The 18,065-nt window shown below is 43.9% G+C and overlaps 1 protein-coding gene across 1 annotated transcript in view; it reads left to right on the forward strand.

Moving 5' to 3' along the window:
* LOC121399956 overlaps positions 1-2,847 on the forward strand; it is a 4,515-nt gene extending 1,668 nt beyond the window's left edge. Inside the window, exon 2 of the mRNA XM_041581995.1 lies at positions 1-2,847. This exon is cut by the window's left edge and continues 692 nt beyond it. Within this exon, the coding sequence (XP_041437929.1) occupies positions 1-425 (425 nt within the window). The 3' untranslated portion in view covers positions 426-2,847.
* The last annotated feature ends 15,218 nt before the right edge of the window (positions 2,848-18,065 follow it).

Below are 18,065 nucleotides of genomic sequence, written 5' to 3' on the forward strand. Positions count from 1 at the left end.
AGCAGAGTTTGAATATCATAAAATACATTGATACAATAATTGACACATATCTGTTTTACAAGGGTACTTCATGGTATGATTATGACCAGGCTTTCAGGAAAAAGATTGTAAATAGTAAAATGTTATCTTTCGGGCAGAAGGACATAGATTTATGGACAAGATTGGTGTCTAAAGAGAGTAATACAAGCTATAATGTGAACAAAGGGAGCTATACGGTCAAACCAAGGAACGTGTGTTTCGCATACAACGAGAGGAGATGTAATAGAGGGTATGCATGCAAATTTAGGCATGCATGCTCTGCATGTGGATCTTCTCATGTTGTAAGTGAATGTAACAGGAAAAGGGAGACCCAAGCAAACAGGCAGCCCTTTCGAGGCGCTCAGCAAAAGAGCGGCAACGCCAGTGCAGATGGGCAAACTAAGTGAGTCATTACTTGGTTACCCAGATAAAGAGGCAGCAGTATTCTTAGCAAAGGGTTTTTTGGACGGTTTTAAGATTCCTGTAGCGCAAACACCCCCCCCTAGTAAAATCTATAAAAATTTTAAATCAGCTGGCCAGCATGAGGATGTTTTAAAACAAAAAATTGAAAAAGAAGTAAAAGCAGGTAGGATGGCAGGGCCATTTGAAGTCATCCCCATAGAGGGCCTGGTGGTATCTCCACTAGGCGTAGTGCCCAAAAAGAGCAAGGTAAATTCAGGATGATACAGCACCTTTCATATCCAGTAGGGGCATCAGTGAATGATGCACTAGATAAAGAACAGTGCAAGGTGCAGTACCAGTCTTTCGACGAAGCTTTAGAAATAGTAAAGGGACAGGGGGACAGGGCATTGTTAGCAAAGGTGGACATAGAGTCTGCATTTAGGCTTTTACCTTTACACCCAGAGAGTTTTAAGTTGACCGGGTGTTATTTTCAGGGAGCATTTTTTGTGGATTTATGCTTACCTATGGGATGTGCAATTTCATGTTCATATTTTGAGATGTTTAGCACATTTTTGCATTGGCTTATATGCCAAAGGTCGGGGAATGCGGCCATAGCCCACTACCTAGATGATTTTTTAATCATAGGGCCTAAACAAACAGGGAAATGCCAGGAAACCTTGTTAAGATTTTTACAGATGCTAAAAGAGTTAGGTGTCCCAGTAGCGGACGAAAAGACAGTGCAGCCAACTACAAAGTTGACATTTTTGGGAATTGAGATAGATACAAAAGCCAGGAGGTGCAGGTTGCCAAGGGATAAAGTAGAAAAAAGCAAGCAGGCAATACATAATTTAATGGGGAATAAAAAAGTAACGTTGAGAGAAATGCAACAGGCTTTGGGGCTTCTGAACTTTGCATGTAGAGTAATTCCAATGGGTCGGATATTTAAGAGAAGGTTGGAAAAGGCTACGACAGGGGTTAAAAAACCATTCCACAAAATAAGGATAACTAAGGAGTTAAGAGCAGATTTGGGTGTTTGGGATAGTTTTTTGACAGAATTTAACGGAATAAGGTTATGGTTATCTGAGACAAAGAATAACAGAGAATTGGAATTGTTAACAGATGCGTCAGGTAGCATTGGTTATGGAGCTTACTTTGCAGGAAAGTGGTGCGCTGGAAGGTGGCCGCAAGCATGGCGTGAGTTGGGTTTAACTAAGAATTTGACTTTGCTAGAGTTATTCCCCATAGTAGTAGCACTAGAGCTATGGGCAGGAGATTTTAGGGATAAAGCAATTCGGTTCATATCAGACAATATGGGGGTGGTGTGTGCAGTTAATAACTTATCATCGGATTCAGCCCCAGTAATCAATCTATTGAGACAGTTAGTTTTAATTTGCATGAGGTTTAACATCTCATTCAGAGCGCAGCACATCCCAGGTGTAGAAAACACATTGGCTGACGCATTGTCAAGGGAAAAATGGGATCTTTTCTTTAAATTGGCACCCAACGCAGCAAAAACACCTCATAATTGCCCTGATAATTTATGGCAGTTGGTGAACCTCTCTTAGAAGAGCTGTACGGGAAATCTGTATCCGAGAGAACTCTTGCCGCATACAAAAAGGCATGGAAAAGATGGCAACTATTCTGCGAAAGCGGTAAGAGGGAGGGCAGCACTAAGGATTTGTTGTCATTTTTGGCGTTAATGTATAGGGAGGGAAAATCAAAAGCAGGCGCCAGCGCCACGCTAGCGGCGATTTCCCATTTTTCAGTAGCAGAAGGTAGACCTGAGATAGTACGCAGCCCAGTAATTAGGAAAGTTATAAAAGGATGGGCAAGAGCGGAGGGCCCTAGAGTAGATGAGAGAGAACCAATAGTGGAGAGCAGGCTGGCTTTGGTCATAAGGGCATTAAAAAAGGTCTGTTTTGATCAATTTGAATATATGCTGTTCAGGGCAGCATTCACATTAGCATTTGGGGGGGCATTGCGGTTAAGTGAATTGGTTCCCCCATCAAAAAAGGCAGCAGGGAAAGGTTTAATGGACAGGCACGTAGTTATACAAGAAGGGAAAGCTTTGGTCTATGTTAGTAGATCTAAAACCGATCAGGAAGGGAAAGGGAGGTGGATAGGTATAGAGGCCACAGATAAAATAACATGTGCGGTCAAGGCACTGGCGAATTATAGGACAGTCCGGCCCGGGGGTGGGCAGCTGCTACTACTGCACAAAGATTCATCCCCCCTTTCTGCTTTCCAGTTTAGCCAGGTGCTGAAGAAGGCAGTAATAGTCAATGGTTGGGACCCAAAGAAATTTAGTTCACATTCTTTCAGAATAGGTGCAGCAACGGAGGCAGCAATGAGGGGGGAGTGTATAGAGAAGATAAAAAAGATGGGGAGATGGAAATCAGAGGCATATAGGAAGTATATACGGCCCGTGGAAAGAATGAAAAATGGAAGCTAACCTTGCATATGTATTTACTTCGCAGCAAGGTGTGGATCTGCTGTCAACATATTGGTCATAGGGCACTCATTTATTTTTTGGGCCGAAAAGCATGCAGCAGGGCAACAGCTGGGGTTACCAAAGAACACATGAAGTTGGCATGGCAGGGTTGGAGAGGTATGAGATGGGAGCAGCTAAAAGGTAGGTTCTATAACGCGCTCCATCGAGTTAATTTCGTGCATTTAGTTATAATTCATACAGGGGGAAACGATCTCACGTCAAAAAAGACTCCAGCACTCATAGAGAACATGAGGGCCGACTTGTCGGAGATGCTGGAAAACAGGAAGGTCGGGGGGTTAGCTTGGTCAGACATTATACAGAGGAGCAATTGGAGGGGGGCAATTTCACCCAAAGGCGTGGAGAAAGCTAGAAAGAAAGTGAACCGGGCCATGCATAAATTCATGTGTTCCTTTGGAAAAGGTATCATAAGGCACGACAACATAAGAAGTAAGCAACACCAGTTCTTTAGGGAAGATGGAGTTCATCTGTCAAGTGAAGGTTTGGATCTGTTTTTAGGGAACATCGGGTCATTTATTCAGGAGTGGTGGAAGTCACAGGAGGTATAGGTGGGCCATGGAAAAGGACAAGGTGGTACCCCTCCCCCCTTTTCCATTGGGTGGCGGCAGTGCGGCTCCAGGAGAAAAGACGGTTACAGTGCAGGCCTACCCTTTGGAGAGTCACTAGTGTGGAGCAGACTTTGACTGCACGGTCTTGTCTGAGTCATGCAAGGGGCTGGGGTTAGCGCCAGTTATGCACACGGTTGGGAGCAGGAGGATGGGCGACTGATTGGTCACAGAGGGCGCTTGGCCCCATGATCCCTGCTCCCTATGGTGGTCTATTACGGTGTGGGCACAATGCCCAGGTTGGTGATAGGAGCCGCAGCTGGGGGTCAGGGGGTACCTAGTCCTTTTAGCAAAAAGTAATAAATAAAGAAAGTGACTTCCACACATATTTTGCACCAATTAAGTCTCTGTGTCATTCTTGAGGGGGATGTGAGATGCCCCAGGGGATAGGGGTATCCTTGGCCTAGAGGGAACGAGACCTGTATAGGGAGAGTGGGACTTAGGCAAGGGACCCCTTCCCCCAGGGCTTCAGGTAGGTGTCATGCAGCTGGGGCTGTTTGCCACCCCAGCCCCCCTTTCCCTCCCCCTGGACACAGACAAAGGGAACAAAGGGAGAGATACCTAGTGGCGGGAAAAAAGGGGGCGGGTTGGGGGAGGTAAAGGGGGCTGGTGCAGAGAAGGGACAGACGTTTAAGGACGAAACCAAGCCAGGAGCAGCAGACTAACTTTTGTTTTTTGTTTCCCACCCTCCCACCCTGTAGGTGGATGGAGGCTAAGAAGGTGCTCCAGGGTCTTCGGACCGATCGCCTAGACGGGGTCAGGAAGGAATTTTCCCCTACGGTGCCAATTGGAAACACACACCGAAGGGTTTTTTCGCCTTCCTCTGGAGCATTATTATATGTGAAGTCAAAGGTACTCCCTGAAATCAGCTGCGGCTACAAATGTGTGGGGGTCAGCGGCAGTGCGGCTCCAGGAGAAAAGACGGTTACAGTGCAGGCCTACCCTTTGGAGAGTCACTAGTGTGGAGCAGACTTTGACTGCACGGTCTTGTCTGAGTCATGCAAGGGGCTGGGGTTAGCGCCAGTTATGCACACGGTTGGGAGCAGGAGGATGGGCGACTGATTGGTCACAGAGGGCGCTTGGCCCCATGATCCCTGCTCCCTATGGTGGTCTATTACGGTGTGTGCACAATGCCCAGGTTGGTGATAGGAGCCGCAGCTGGGGGTCAGGGGGTACCTAGTCCTTTTAGCAAAAAGTAATAAATAAAGAAAGTGACTTCCACACATATTTTGCACCAATTAAGTCTCTGTGTCATTCTTGAGGGGGATGTGAGATGCCCCAGGGGATAGGGGTATCCTTGGCCTAAAACTCCCAAACTTGGCAGCCCTTTTATTAGACACCAGTGGGATCACCTGACTATAGTTGGAGGGGGTGGGAGCTACAACATGGAGCTGGTCACTGCTCCTGTATAACTATAACAAACAAGGGAAAGTTGTGCTCACCACTAGTTTTTAAAATCATTAGGCGGGGGTGCAATGAGGGTGTGACCACAAAAAACATATAGACAAATACAAGATTCCTCTGCACTCAACCCATTATCAATATATTTAAGACAGCGACATTTTGTGCATGTTGCTACTGAGCTCCCACCCCCTCCAACTATAGTCAGGTGATCCCACTGGTGTCTAATAAAAGGGCTGCCAAGTTTGGGAGTTTTACTTTGAAAGCAGCTAGTAAGTTGCAGGTAAAACGTATTCGTCCCTTTTATAAAATGTATAATTAAACCATAGAATTGAAAAAAATTAAAATTGAGCGTAGGACTGGCCAGATATGGGATGACTTTGACGTAGTTGGCCAGCTTAAATATATTGCAATATATGGACAAACAATCCCTGTTTTGTTTAAAGGGTAAGGCATTTTTCAGTAGCAACATGCACACAATGTCGCTGTCTTAAATATATTGATAATGGGTTGAGTGCAGAGGAATCTTGTATTTGTCTATATGTTTTTTGTGGTCACACCCTCATTGCACCCCCGCCTAATGATTTTAAAAACTAGTGGTGAGCACAACTTTCCCTTGTTTGTTATAGTTATACAGGAGCAGTGACCAGCTCCATGTTGTAGCTCCCACCCCCTCCAACTATAGTCAGGTGATCCCACTGGTGTCTAATAAAAGGGCTGCCAAGTTTGGGAGTTTTACTTTGAAAGCAGCTAGTAAGTTGCAGGTAAAACGTATTCGTCCCTTTTATAAAATGTATAATTAAACCATAGAATTCTAAATGAATCAGATGAAAATTGAGCGTAGGACTGGCCAGATATGGGATGACTTTGACGTAGTTGGCCAGCTTAAATATATTGCAATATATGGACAAACAATCCCTGTTTTGTTTAAAGGGTAAGGCATTTTTCAGTAGCAACATGCACAAAATGTCGCTGTCTTAAATATATTGATAATGGGTTGAGTGCAGAGGAATCTTGTATTTGTCTATACATATACATATATATATATACATATATATATATATATACATATATACATATATACATATACATATATATATATATATATACACATATATACATATATATATATATATACATATATACATATACATATATACATATATACATATATACATACATATATACATATACATATATACATATATATATATATATACATATATATATATATATATATATATATATATATATATATATATATATATATATATATATATATATATATATATAATATATATATATATATATATATATACACACATATATATACACATACATATACATATAAATAAAAACTCCAAACTTCATCCAGAATGGTCGGAAACTAGGAATTTCCAGGGATAATGGATCCTTCTGTAATTTGGATCTTCATACCTCAGGCCTACTATAAAATTATGTAAACAGTAAATAAACCAAAAATAACTCCTTTGCTTCCAATAAGGATTAATTATAGCTTAGTTTGGATCAAGTACAATGTACTATTGTATTGTATAAAGAGAAAAAGGAAATTATCTCTAAAAATTTGGATTATTTGGATAAAATGGAGTTTATTTGGATAAAATGATGTCCTTTGCGTAATCTGGAGCTTTCCAGATAGCAGATCCCATGCCTGCTAGATGGTTGGAGATTTTGAACTAGGAGTGGGGGGGGGTTTCAGTAAAGGATTGTGTGGAAGACCGGTTAGAATAGATGATGTAGTAGGCAAAAAAAAAAAAGAGGGCAAATGGGGTAGGAGATTTGGGTGGTGGTACTGTTAAGGACAAGGAGGACCACATGTCATATGTTTAACATGGTAGTATTAATTGTATGTTTGCAAATGCAAGGAGTCTGACTAGTAAAATGGGAGAGCTGGAGGTTCTGGTGCTGGAGGGAAAATATGATGTGATTGGTGTGGCCGAAACATGAAGGAACGAGTCGCATAACTGGGAAGTTAATATCAGAGGCTATACTTTATTTCAGAGGGAGAGAGGCAATAGAAAAAGAGGAGGGTATGTCTGTTTGTTAGGCAGGATTTAAAAGCTTATATAAAGGAGGAGGTGATGTTAGAAAATGAGGGGGTGGAAGTCTTATAGGTGGAGCGCTTCACCGATTGTAAAAAGTCCAGCAAATTTATTGTAGGAGAATGCTATATATTGATGCAAATAGAAAAGGCTACTAGTTTGGGGAAAGTAATAATAATGGGGGATTTTAATTACCCAGATATTGACTGGAGCAACATTACTGCCAGGACAGTTAATGGGAACAAGTTTATAAACTTGTTGCATGACAATTTTATGGCACAGGTTGTTGAGGAACCACCCAGAAAAAATACTATATTGGATCTAGTGATCTCCAATGACCCATATTGTAGAGCAAATGTGCACGTCATTGAACCCCTGGGTAATAGTGACCATAATGTGCTATATTTTAATGTCTGGTGCAAAAAACAAATATACACTGGGACAACAAAAACCATGAATTTCAAAAAAGCTCTTTGAGTGCTTTGAGGGCATAAATTGGGGCATTATGTTTTCATCTAAAAAACAGAGAACAGAAATGGTTGTCATTTAAAATGATATTAAATAGTTACTGTTATCAATTTATTCCCTCAAGGAGTAAATGTAGAAGCACAAAGAATCGCCCTATGTAACATAGAAGTAAATAAGTTATAAAGTATGTTGGGACAGAAGCTGCATTTAATAAGTATAACACTGTAATAAATGTTGTGAAAGAGCAATCCGGAAGGCAAAGAAAGGTAATAAGGAGCGCATTGCGGCGAATACTAACCCCAAAAAGTTTTTTTTATTTTTTTTAGTATATTAAATAGTAAAAAGACGCAGGTTGCTCCTTTAAATAATGGTACTAATATGGTTGTAACAGATATAGACAAGGCAAATGTGCTAAATCAGTTTTTTTCTTCTTCAATGTGAAAGCGGAAGCGAGGGGTGGGCTCACAGATTCAGAGGGTACACGATGCCACACAGACACAGACAACGGTTCTTACTCAGCAGTGAAGTTTACTGAACAGTAATAAACGATAAATAGCTGGGCATGTATAAACAGTCAGATAACAAGGTATAAATCACACAGTAACAGTAATACTGCCTAACCTAAAACTAGCTCCTGCTAAATATTCCCCCACAGTCCGCGAAGCAGCCTGGCTGCCCCTAAATGTTCCTTCCCGGTCTTTGTCTTTGGGGTGCACCCTTAAGTATTGCGCAATACTATTTGTAATCCACAGGTAATGTGTCCTTCTCTTTACACGAGGCTTCCCTGTATGCAGTTCCAAGCCCAGCGAAGTATGTCTCTAGCAATGTACTGTAATATACAAAATGTCACTGGTATGCACTTTGATGCAGCAAAGCTGCGCTTACAGTTCCTTGGGTGCTTTAAGCAAGCTCTCCATGCTTCCTTCTGGATCCACAGGTCTTTCCACGGCCAAAACCACACAGACAGGAAACCCTGGATCATTCACTGCAAAACTGTCCTTAGGTGCTGCAGAAGGGAGTCACACATCACTTCCTGTTCCTCTCAGGACTCCACCTCCTTAGATAATCTGTGATGCATTAATCGAACTTGTTCATACAACCCCAAACCTGTAATTACAGTTTACTAGCACACTTGTGGGGTTCAGATCACTCCCCTAAATTAGCCTTATTCATGTTTTGAGAGGTGAATGAATATAAACTTTCATTACTTTACACAGCATTGTACTTATTCCATTTCCTTTGCTGCCACCTACTGACTGAAGTGACTAGTACAGGTAATTAAATACAAATATATTGTAGAACATGGCTTCATACCCTTACATGCCACCCCACTAAAACATTGGCGTCCCGACAGCTTCACCAAATAAACTCATCTGCTGCATAACGCTGAGGGGGAATACCTGACGTGGAGCGCTCCGACCTGCGTAAGCCTAAGTTTTCTGTACTTGGTGTAGGAATAAGGCCCGGCTCCTCCCGAGGTGGTAGAGCATTCTCAGGGGTAGCCTCCGCTGCCGCCCCATTGGGAGCGGGTGATTCACTAGTTTGTGAAGGAAATGTAGTAATTACACACCATCCTACATCTCTTGGACTCAGAGGTTTCGAAGGTCGCTGCTGAACATCTCCAGAATTGTCTGTCGTGGGGCAACTCTCTGAGAGACAGGGCCTGAGCATGTTGCGATGTAATCTTCGAATCGGTCCATTAGAGTTTTCCTTTTGCAAGTCGTAGACTGGGCCTTCCGGATACACCTGCCTCTTTACAATATATGGTTGTGGTTCCCAGCGGTCATCCAATTTATCTGTGGGCCGTTTAGCACGCACCAATACTCGGTCACCCGGCGTCAAGGGTGCAGTCTGCACAGGTTGGTGATCCCTAGTGGTTAGTTGTTGCAACTTCTCATTGACCAGCCGATATACAGTTCTCAGTTTGTCCTGGTGCTCCTGCACCCATGAGTCAACTGTCCTAGGGGACTCTTCCGACAGTGGACCCAGATTCATTTCGGCAACTTCCTGTCCTGGGCGACCAAACAGTAGCATATGTGGAGTATAGCCGGTAGTGTTATGAACACGATTATTGTATGCCCATAGTAGTTCAGGCAAATACTCGGGCCAGCGCAGCTTCTTTTCTTTCTCCAGAGTGCGAAGCATCTGTAGAAGCGTTCTGTTGAACCTTTCACAGGCTCCATTTCCCTGTGGGTGATATGGCGTCGTCCTTGACTTCTCCATCCCATACAACCGGCATAGCTGCTCCATTAACTTCCCTTGGAAGCAAGCTCCTTGGTCGGAATGAATCCGCTTCGGACATCCATACACCTGTATGAAGTGTTGACACACTGCACGGACAGCTGACCCTGCCGTCTGGTCAAGGGTGGGTACCGCCACAGCGAACTTTGTAAAGTGATCAGTCATCACAAGGCAATATTGGTGTCCACTCACTGACTGACCAATCAAGATATAATCAATCATTAAGATTTCCAGTGGAGCCGATGTCTTAATAACTTGACTTGGTGCCCTCTGTTCAGGAGGTTTCGCCAGCTCACATGCTCGGCACTTCTGACATACTTCACGGACAATCTGCTCCAACTGCGGACAGTACACTAATCTCTGTACCCACTTGTATGTCTTCTCCACGCCAAAGTGGGCACCCTTCTCATGTCCTTCGAGGGCCACTTTACGAGCCAGGTTACTGGGTATCACCATCTGCCACCTTTCCTCAAGATCAGTAGGTAGAAACACCTTCCGGTACATTATTCTATTTCGGATTTGCAGCCGATCCCACTGTTGCAACAGCTTCCATCCATCTGAGGACAAGCGACTTCGCTCTTCCATTTTGGGCCATATCCCTGTCTTCACCCAATGTTTGATCTTCTTTAATTCAAGATCATCATCTTGCACCTGAGCCCATTCTTCCTCTGTCTTTCCCAGCAACACCGTGTTATGGGTAGCCACCCCACTTGAGCTTGCTACGGGTGGCTGCCGTGGCACTCGGCCCAGATCGGGTGTCTCAGTCCCTTCATCTTCTTCATCCACCTCATCTGTTGGGGCTTCCCAGGTGACTCTGGACAGGGCATCTGCATTTGCGTTCTCCTTACCGGCACGGTACTTGATGGTATAATCAAACTTTGCCAGCCTTGCCACCCATCTCTGTTCTAAGGCGCCCAGCTTTGCATTCTGCAGGTGAGCCAAGGGGTTATTGTCTGTCCTTACTAGGACCTTTGCTCCAGTGAGATACCCCGAGAACTTTTCAGTCATCGCCCAGACCAACGCCAACAGCTCGAGTTTGAAGGAGCTGTAATTTTCCGGATTGCGCTCAGAGTCCCGTAGGGAGCGACTAGCATATGCAATGACTCGTTCTTGCCCGTCTTGTTCTTGGGCCAGCACCGCTCCTAATCCATGCAGACTTCCATCTGTGTAGAGCATAAATGGTTTGTCATACTGAGCATATGCCAGGATGGGGGCACTGATCAGGGCTCTCTTCAACTCATCAAAAGCCTGCTGCTGCGACAACCCCCACGATATGGGTCGTGTCTTCGGACCCTGGGCGGTCCCTCTCAAGAGCTCGTGTAGTGGTCCGGCGATCTTTGCGAAGCCTTTTATAAATCTTCGATAATATCCAGCCAGTCCAAGAAACGCCTTCACTTCTCGAAGTGTCTTAGGCTGTGGCCACTTACTCACTGCCTCTATCTTGCTCTCTGCAGGACAAACTCCCTCAGCTGATACAACGTGTCCCAGATACTCTAATCTTGTTTGAAAGAGATGACACTTCCTCGGTTTGATCTTGAGACCATGGGCACGGAGTCTACTTAACACTTGCCGCAATCTTCTCAAATGTTCTTCAAACGTCGGAGCATGGACTATTATGTCATCCAGGTAGATCAGAATTGACTCAAAGTTCAGTTCACCTAGGCAGTGTTCCATTAGGCGTTGAAATGTACCCGGAGCATTTGTTAGTCCAAAAGGCATTCTGTTGAACTCATACAACCCCATAGGTAAGATAAAGGCTGTCTTCTGTCTATCCTTTTCTGCCATAGGTACTTGCCAGTAGCCACTTGCCAAGTCCAAGGTTGAGAAATACTTGGCCCTCTGTAGTGCCGTCAGGGACTCTTCAATCCTTGGCAGGGGGAAAGCGTCCTTTACTGTGGCAGCGTTTAACTTTCTATAGTCCACGCAAAACCTCAAGGACCCATCCTTTTTCCGCACCAAGACCACTGGCGCCGCCCATGGACTCTGGCTCTCTTTGACTACTCCACTATCTAACATCTGAGACAGCATTGTCTTCACCTCTTGGTAGAGAGTGGGCGGAATCTGCCGGTACCTTTCTCGAATTGGAGGAGTATCCCCAGTCAGTATTTCATGTTCTATAACTGTGGTACAGCCAAAGTCCTCTTCACACCGGGAAAAAGTGGATTGAAACTCCCATACTACAGCTTCGATCTTCTCCAACTGGTCGGCGGTGAATTGGTCGGCGTCGATCTTCATTTGCTCCAAGATCCGCCTGCCATTCCATTCAGGCGTGGGCTCTTCCACTGAGTTCTGGTCCACTGCCAGGGTCCAGATATCATTTTCAACTGACCGTAGGGCGAATTGTCTTCCTGTGAGTGGTACTCCTTGCAGAACATGTAGCTCAGCCACTTTCTCTCCAGCATGAAAGGTAACTTCATGGTCGTGTATGTTGACACACCGGACTACCACATGACCGTCCATTACTGTCACAATGGTTCTGGCAATCACTGGGCTCCGTCCAGCTTCTGACACACCCAGTGGCTCTACTAGCACTCCTATCCCATTCAATTTCCGCCAGCCTCCGACAGGCATTCGTATAATCTTTTCCTGTCGTGGGGGTACGATACAGGCTCTTCCATATGGGGCATACACTGCTCCCACTGGCTTATCTTCAGGGGTGCTTTTGCAGATACCGCAGGTCCGGATCAGCCTCTGGAATACCCTCTGGGTAGGCTTGTGGGAAGTCGTTTTCTTCCAGTAGCCCGGTCCCTCCTTTGTAAACAGGAGCTGATCTAGCCCTCTCAGGACATTCATCCCCAATACCACGGGAGCTCCACACCGAGCCGGATTCTCTACCAGTACCACTCCCTTCCTGCCGACGTCCTGTCCACATAGCTTCATCCGCATCCAAGCCACTCCGAACACTGGTATAGCAGTCTGATTTACCGCCGTCAGCTTAATCACAGTACCCTTGTCAGGTTTCAACAGGTGTCCGAAGTGCTTTTCGAAGAACTCCACTGGCATGGTGGTAACTTCTGACCCTGTGTCTATAAGACATCCCACCATCTGTTCTTCAATTTGCACTGTTAGGTAGGGGCTTTCGGCCACCAGGTCCCGGGGGTCATTAGGAATAGCTTGGCACCTGGCTTCCCCCGCGGTGTGCCCCACTACCGCGAGGGATTCCCGTTTAACGGCGGCTGTTCTGGATGTAGGCCCCTTTGCGGGCATTGACGGGAGATATGTCCTCTTTCTTGACAAACCCAACACTGTGGGCCCATAGTTCTCCGGTTCCTGGGAGGGCCCCACGACTGCGCCTCTTCAGGTGGTGTCCGGTCAGCCCAGTGCCTGGGGGAACTTCTCACTCTGGCCTCTGTAGCCGCGGGATATCGAGGGGGACCCATTGGGGCGGCACTCCTCTGCCAGTAATCCGGCTGGACTGGGGCCATTGCTGAAACTTGCAACTGTGCCAACTGCTTCTGGATTTCTCCCATGGATGCACTGAGTGCCTTCACTGTCTCTTGCAGCTCCCCTTCCTCAGAAAGAGTTCTTGGACTTCTTACAGCCTGCATCCTCACGGTGTAAGCCCCATAGGCCTCCTCCTTGTCTCTGGCCACCGCTTCAGCCTGTACCTTGTGAAATTGCAGCGTAGCATCCACCAGGATACGTTCCCTGAGGATCTGGCGGAGGGGGGGACTGCGCAATCCCAGCACAAACTGGTCCCGAAGGATTTGGTCTCCAGTTCCAAGAACATTAGAGCCATTGGCCTCTCTTCTCTGTATGTGTGCCCATATCTCTTGAAGAGCATTCGCAAACTGGGGGATAGTCTCATCTTCAAGCTGGAAGCGAGTGAATAAGCGAGACCTAAGGCTGCCAGTACCGGCCGTTTCTCCGTAGATAGGCTCAAGAATTGAGAGTATGGCCTCCAAAGTCTTCCTCTCCTCCTCTGGGCGTAGCATTACAGTGCGTCTCGCATCTCCTTCCGGGGCGTTCAGCTCCACATCGGATTGCAGATCAGGAGTCAAATTGTACAACCTAAGGGTACTTTTAAGGTAAGTGGCCCAGTCTTCTAGCAGCATGTTCTGGCCGTCAAACCGTACTAGCTGGTTCAGTATTGCTCCTGCGGGCAAACACATGGTCGGAGCTACTCCCACGGCAGGAGGGGCAATGGGGGCTATGGCAGGAGCGGCCTCATGACCGGCTGGGTTCTGCATGGCGATCAATGTACCCTGCTCGCAGCGCCAACTGAAAGCGGAAGCGAGGGGTGGGCTCACAGATTCAGAGGGTACACGATGCCACACAGACACAGACAACGGTTCTTACTCAGCAGTGAAGTTTACTGAACAGTAATAAACGATAAATAGCTGGGCATGTATAAACAGTCAGATAACAAGGTATAAATCACACAGTAACAGTAATACTGCCTAACCTAAAACTAGCTCCTGCTAAATATTCCCCCACAGTCCGCGAAGCAGCCTGGCTGCCCTAAATGTTCCTTCCCGGTCTTTGTCTTTGGGGTGCACCCTTAAGTATTGCGCAATACTATTTGTAATCCACAGGTAATGTGTCCTTCTCTTTACACGAGGCTTCCCTGTATGCAGTTCCAAGCCCAGCGAAGTATGTCTCTAGCAATGTACTGTAATATACAAAATGTCACTGGTATGCACTTTGATGCAGCAAAGCTGCGCTTACAGTTCCTTGGGTGCTTTAAGCAAGCTCTCCATGCTTCCTTCTGGATCCACAGGTCTTTCCACGGCCAAAACCACACAGACAGGAAACCCTGGATCATTCACTGCAAAACTGTCCTTAGGTGCTGCAGAAGGGAGTCACACATCACTTCCTGTTCCTCTCAGGACTCCACCTCCTTAGATAATCTGTGATGCATTAATCGAACTTGTTCATACAACCCCAAACCTGTAATTACAGTTTACTAGCACACTTGTGGGGTTCAGATCACTCCCCTAAATTAGCCTTATTCATGTTTTGAGAGGTGAATGAATATAAACTTTCATTACTTTACACAGCATTGTACTTATTCCATTTCCTTTGCTGCCACCTACTGACTGAAGTGACTAGTACAGGTAATTAAATACAAATATATTGTAGAACATGGCTTCATACCCTTACAAATGTATACAATAGATGAGTCTGAGATCCAGGCTCATTTCATAGCTGCACCGATGGCTCACCTCAATAGAGTCCGTAGTTGACTCTGGATATGATTAATAAAGCTTCAGCTATAGTTTCTTCCCTTTCTATTGTATTATACCAAGACATAGGGGCCGTGTTTGCAGTGCTAAAAGTGCTCCCTAGCAGGAAAAAAGCAGGGAGTGTACTGCTATTCTCATGTCTACCACTAGGTGGGGCTAAGGAATGCAAACAAATGATTCAGCAGAAGTGTAGGGTAGCTGCTATCTGGTTAGCTGCGCATTGATCTGTTGAAAGGCTGCTGATGGACTGTTGGGGGGGGGGTAGGGCTTCAGTGCAGCAGTACAGTGTGACTGAAGAGACAGAGCAAGAGAGTCACATGACCCGAGGGCTCCTGGGAAACTGACATGTCTAGTCCCATTCCAAATTTTATATATGTGCTATGTAACCAGTGCCTTTTCTCTTTTTTTCCCCAACTTGAATGGCTGCCCCCGTGGCTACACAGCAGCTTGTTTATATAACCTATAGTAGTCTTTCTGAAGCAAACACAGCTTTTACCACTGCAGAGAAAAAGTACATTATATTTAAATTACTTTGATAATCTTTCGGTTTTTGGAGTAACTGTTCCTTTAATAAATCTGGTCTTAACTACAACACAAACTGTGCTTTAAGCAGAAACACTGGGATTTATAGTTGAACAGCAAACAATGCACAGGCCTGACAAAACATGGGCTTGAAAACCAGGTGTTAATTGGACTGTTTTCAAAATATAGCATTGAAAAGTTAACTAAAAACAAAGCAGTGATTGCAACATTGTAGAACTTCCCGAAAGGAAACCAGCATTCACAGTTTTATTTTCACAGTGTATAGGAGGAAGGGAGGGTGTAGATTGCATAGAAGAGAGCTCTGGGACAAGTGAGTTAGCCCAAGGATCATTACACACAGCAGCAGGCCATGGCACCAGCCCTAGAATAATTCAAAACACAGAAGAGAAAAAAAGAGTAGCGTCCCTTAACATTCCCAGAGAGAAATATGGGCAATTTATATGGGATCTAAAATCTAAACCCAAAAATTTTTTTCTAATGTCGCTAAGGGTGGTGGCAGACCGGGAGATAAGTATCCCAGTGACAAGTATTCACTACTTTGGAGATTTGTGTGCCATCCCACTGGCGATTCGTATTCTTGCCAGCAGGGAGGCATTTGTGGAGATTAGTTGCCCAATGTTGTGAAGAATTGTCGATGAGCGACTATTCTCCCTATCTGCCACCACCCTTAGAAACATTAGAAAACAAACAACATGCTATTTAGAATTACTTGATTATGAAGTGGGGGAGGAGGGAGATTTTTTTCTCCTCCAAAAACTGAATTAGCCAAAAAGGTCGGTACACTGTAAAATCCATTCTCTGTTTATATTTTACAGTGCCTACTTGTTTCCAAAGCAACGTTTGCATGCAATTAGCATGTTAGCCACTGAGAAAGCATTTTGAGATTAATCACTAAAGCAAATTAATCAGTTGGATCAAGTTCGGGGGCCTTTTAATGAGTTATATACATTTTCATTAAAGAGATACTGACAAAATTTAACCATTTTTTACCATAAAATTTACTTTGCATGCTTCTTATAATTTTGCCATAAAGTATTTTCCCAATGCTTTTACATTACCTATGTGATTAGGGTCTGCCATATTAGTGCAGCAAGAGTCCTTTAGCATTACAAACTTTAACTGACAGGATGAGATGGGACAGTCAGATTGGCAAAACAGTCAGGTTTAGGAACTTCAACTAACAATAACTTACTAAAACAAAACACTAATCAGCATGACCTATAGGTAACTTTTAATGTATTCATATTTTTAAAAGTAGTTTTTTAGTGTCAGTGTCACTTTAAGTCAAAGCTAGCAAAATGTAAGTAGTTTATTGGATCTAGTTTATTGGACAGAGAATCCGCTGCAGTAACCTATTTTTTTTTTTTTTTTTTTTTTATTGTTTACCATTTGTCAAATATTTATGTTTAAAGTGGAGTTCACTTGTAAAAAAAACTTTTGACAGGTTATAAATGGTCTTGCAAACAACTTTTTGATAAGTCATAGTTTTTATTTATTTTTTTGAATTATTCCACTACCAAGTCTGCCTCTTTTTGTACTGGAACTAAAAACCGCACCAGACTGATAGCAATTAAAATATAGATCTTGACAGACAATAAGTTAAAAAATTATTTGGAATACTACAGTTTACTTAAAAGGGACCCGTCACCCAAAATATTTTAATTAGATGATATAAATTATTTGAATCTTGTTTCCTTCAGTCTGGGAATTCATAATTATAGCAAGCAGGCAGGAGCCTTTTGTGGACACTGTTATTAAGACAAGCCTTGCATCATATCAAAATGTGCACCAGAATGGGGGACCCAATGTCCATCCCCATGCCCTGGCTACGCAATTAAATGGTGAAGAGAACTTGGGAATGTGTGGAGAGCAGTAACTGAACACTGAAAAGAAAGTGAAAGTAATTGTCTGCCCCGCCTCAATGCCCCTGGCATAGAGGAGTGGCAGACAATATTTGATTGACAGTTGAGGTTTTTAAATAAGCTTATAACAGCTATGAATGCTTTAATATAAAATAGAAATTGGGTTTCACGTTTAATTTAAAAAGGACTTTATGCAGATTTTTGTGTCATGGTGACAGGTCCACTTTAATACTTAAACGATATGGAGTATGAGGTTTCCCAGTGGCAGCTCAGTAATCTTTGTATCCCACTCTTGTAAACTGCCCATGCATCACTATTCAACTAATAAAATCAGTGTATTCAATAGTAAGAGATGCACTGTAGGAGATGACAGAAAATCTTCAAGTTGGTAAAGAAGCTCAGCAATCCTGAAGCTGCTGCTAAAACATGTCGGCAAAATATATATCAAACTATTTAGAATGTTGCAATTTTGATTACTGGTGAGAAATCATTTTAATGGACTTTTCGTATGTAAATTAAAAAATGGAAGATATTTAAAAAATTAAGCTTCTTTAAATAAACGTATCCTTTAAAACAAAATTACTATTCTTTCTCATGATCATAAAAATTGGCATATTGATACATATCACATGACTGCAAAAAATAAAAAAATAAAAATCTGGATATTGCTATCTTCAAAGGAGTGTCCCTTGTCTTTTAGGTGTAGAAAGACAGCCGAGTCTTGCCCTGTAAAGTTTGCCTTCCTTTGCGGAGCTATTCACATGGTG

The sequence above is a fragment of the Xenopus laevis genome, chromosome 2L, assembly GCF_017654675.1.
Source record: "Xenopus laevis strain J_2021 chromosome 2L, Xenopus_laevis_v10.1, whole genome shotgun sequence".
Classification (NCBI taxonomy): domain Eukaryota; kingdom Metazoa; phylum Chordata; class Amphibia; order Anura; family Pipidae; genus Xenopus; species Xenopus laevis.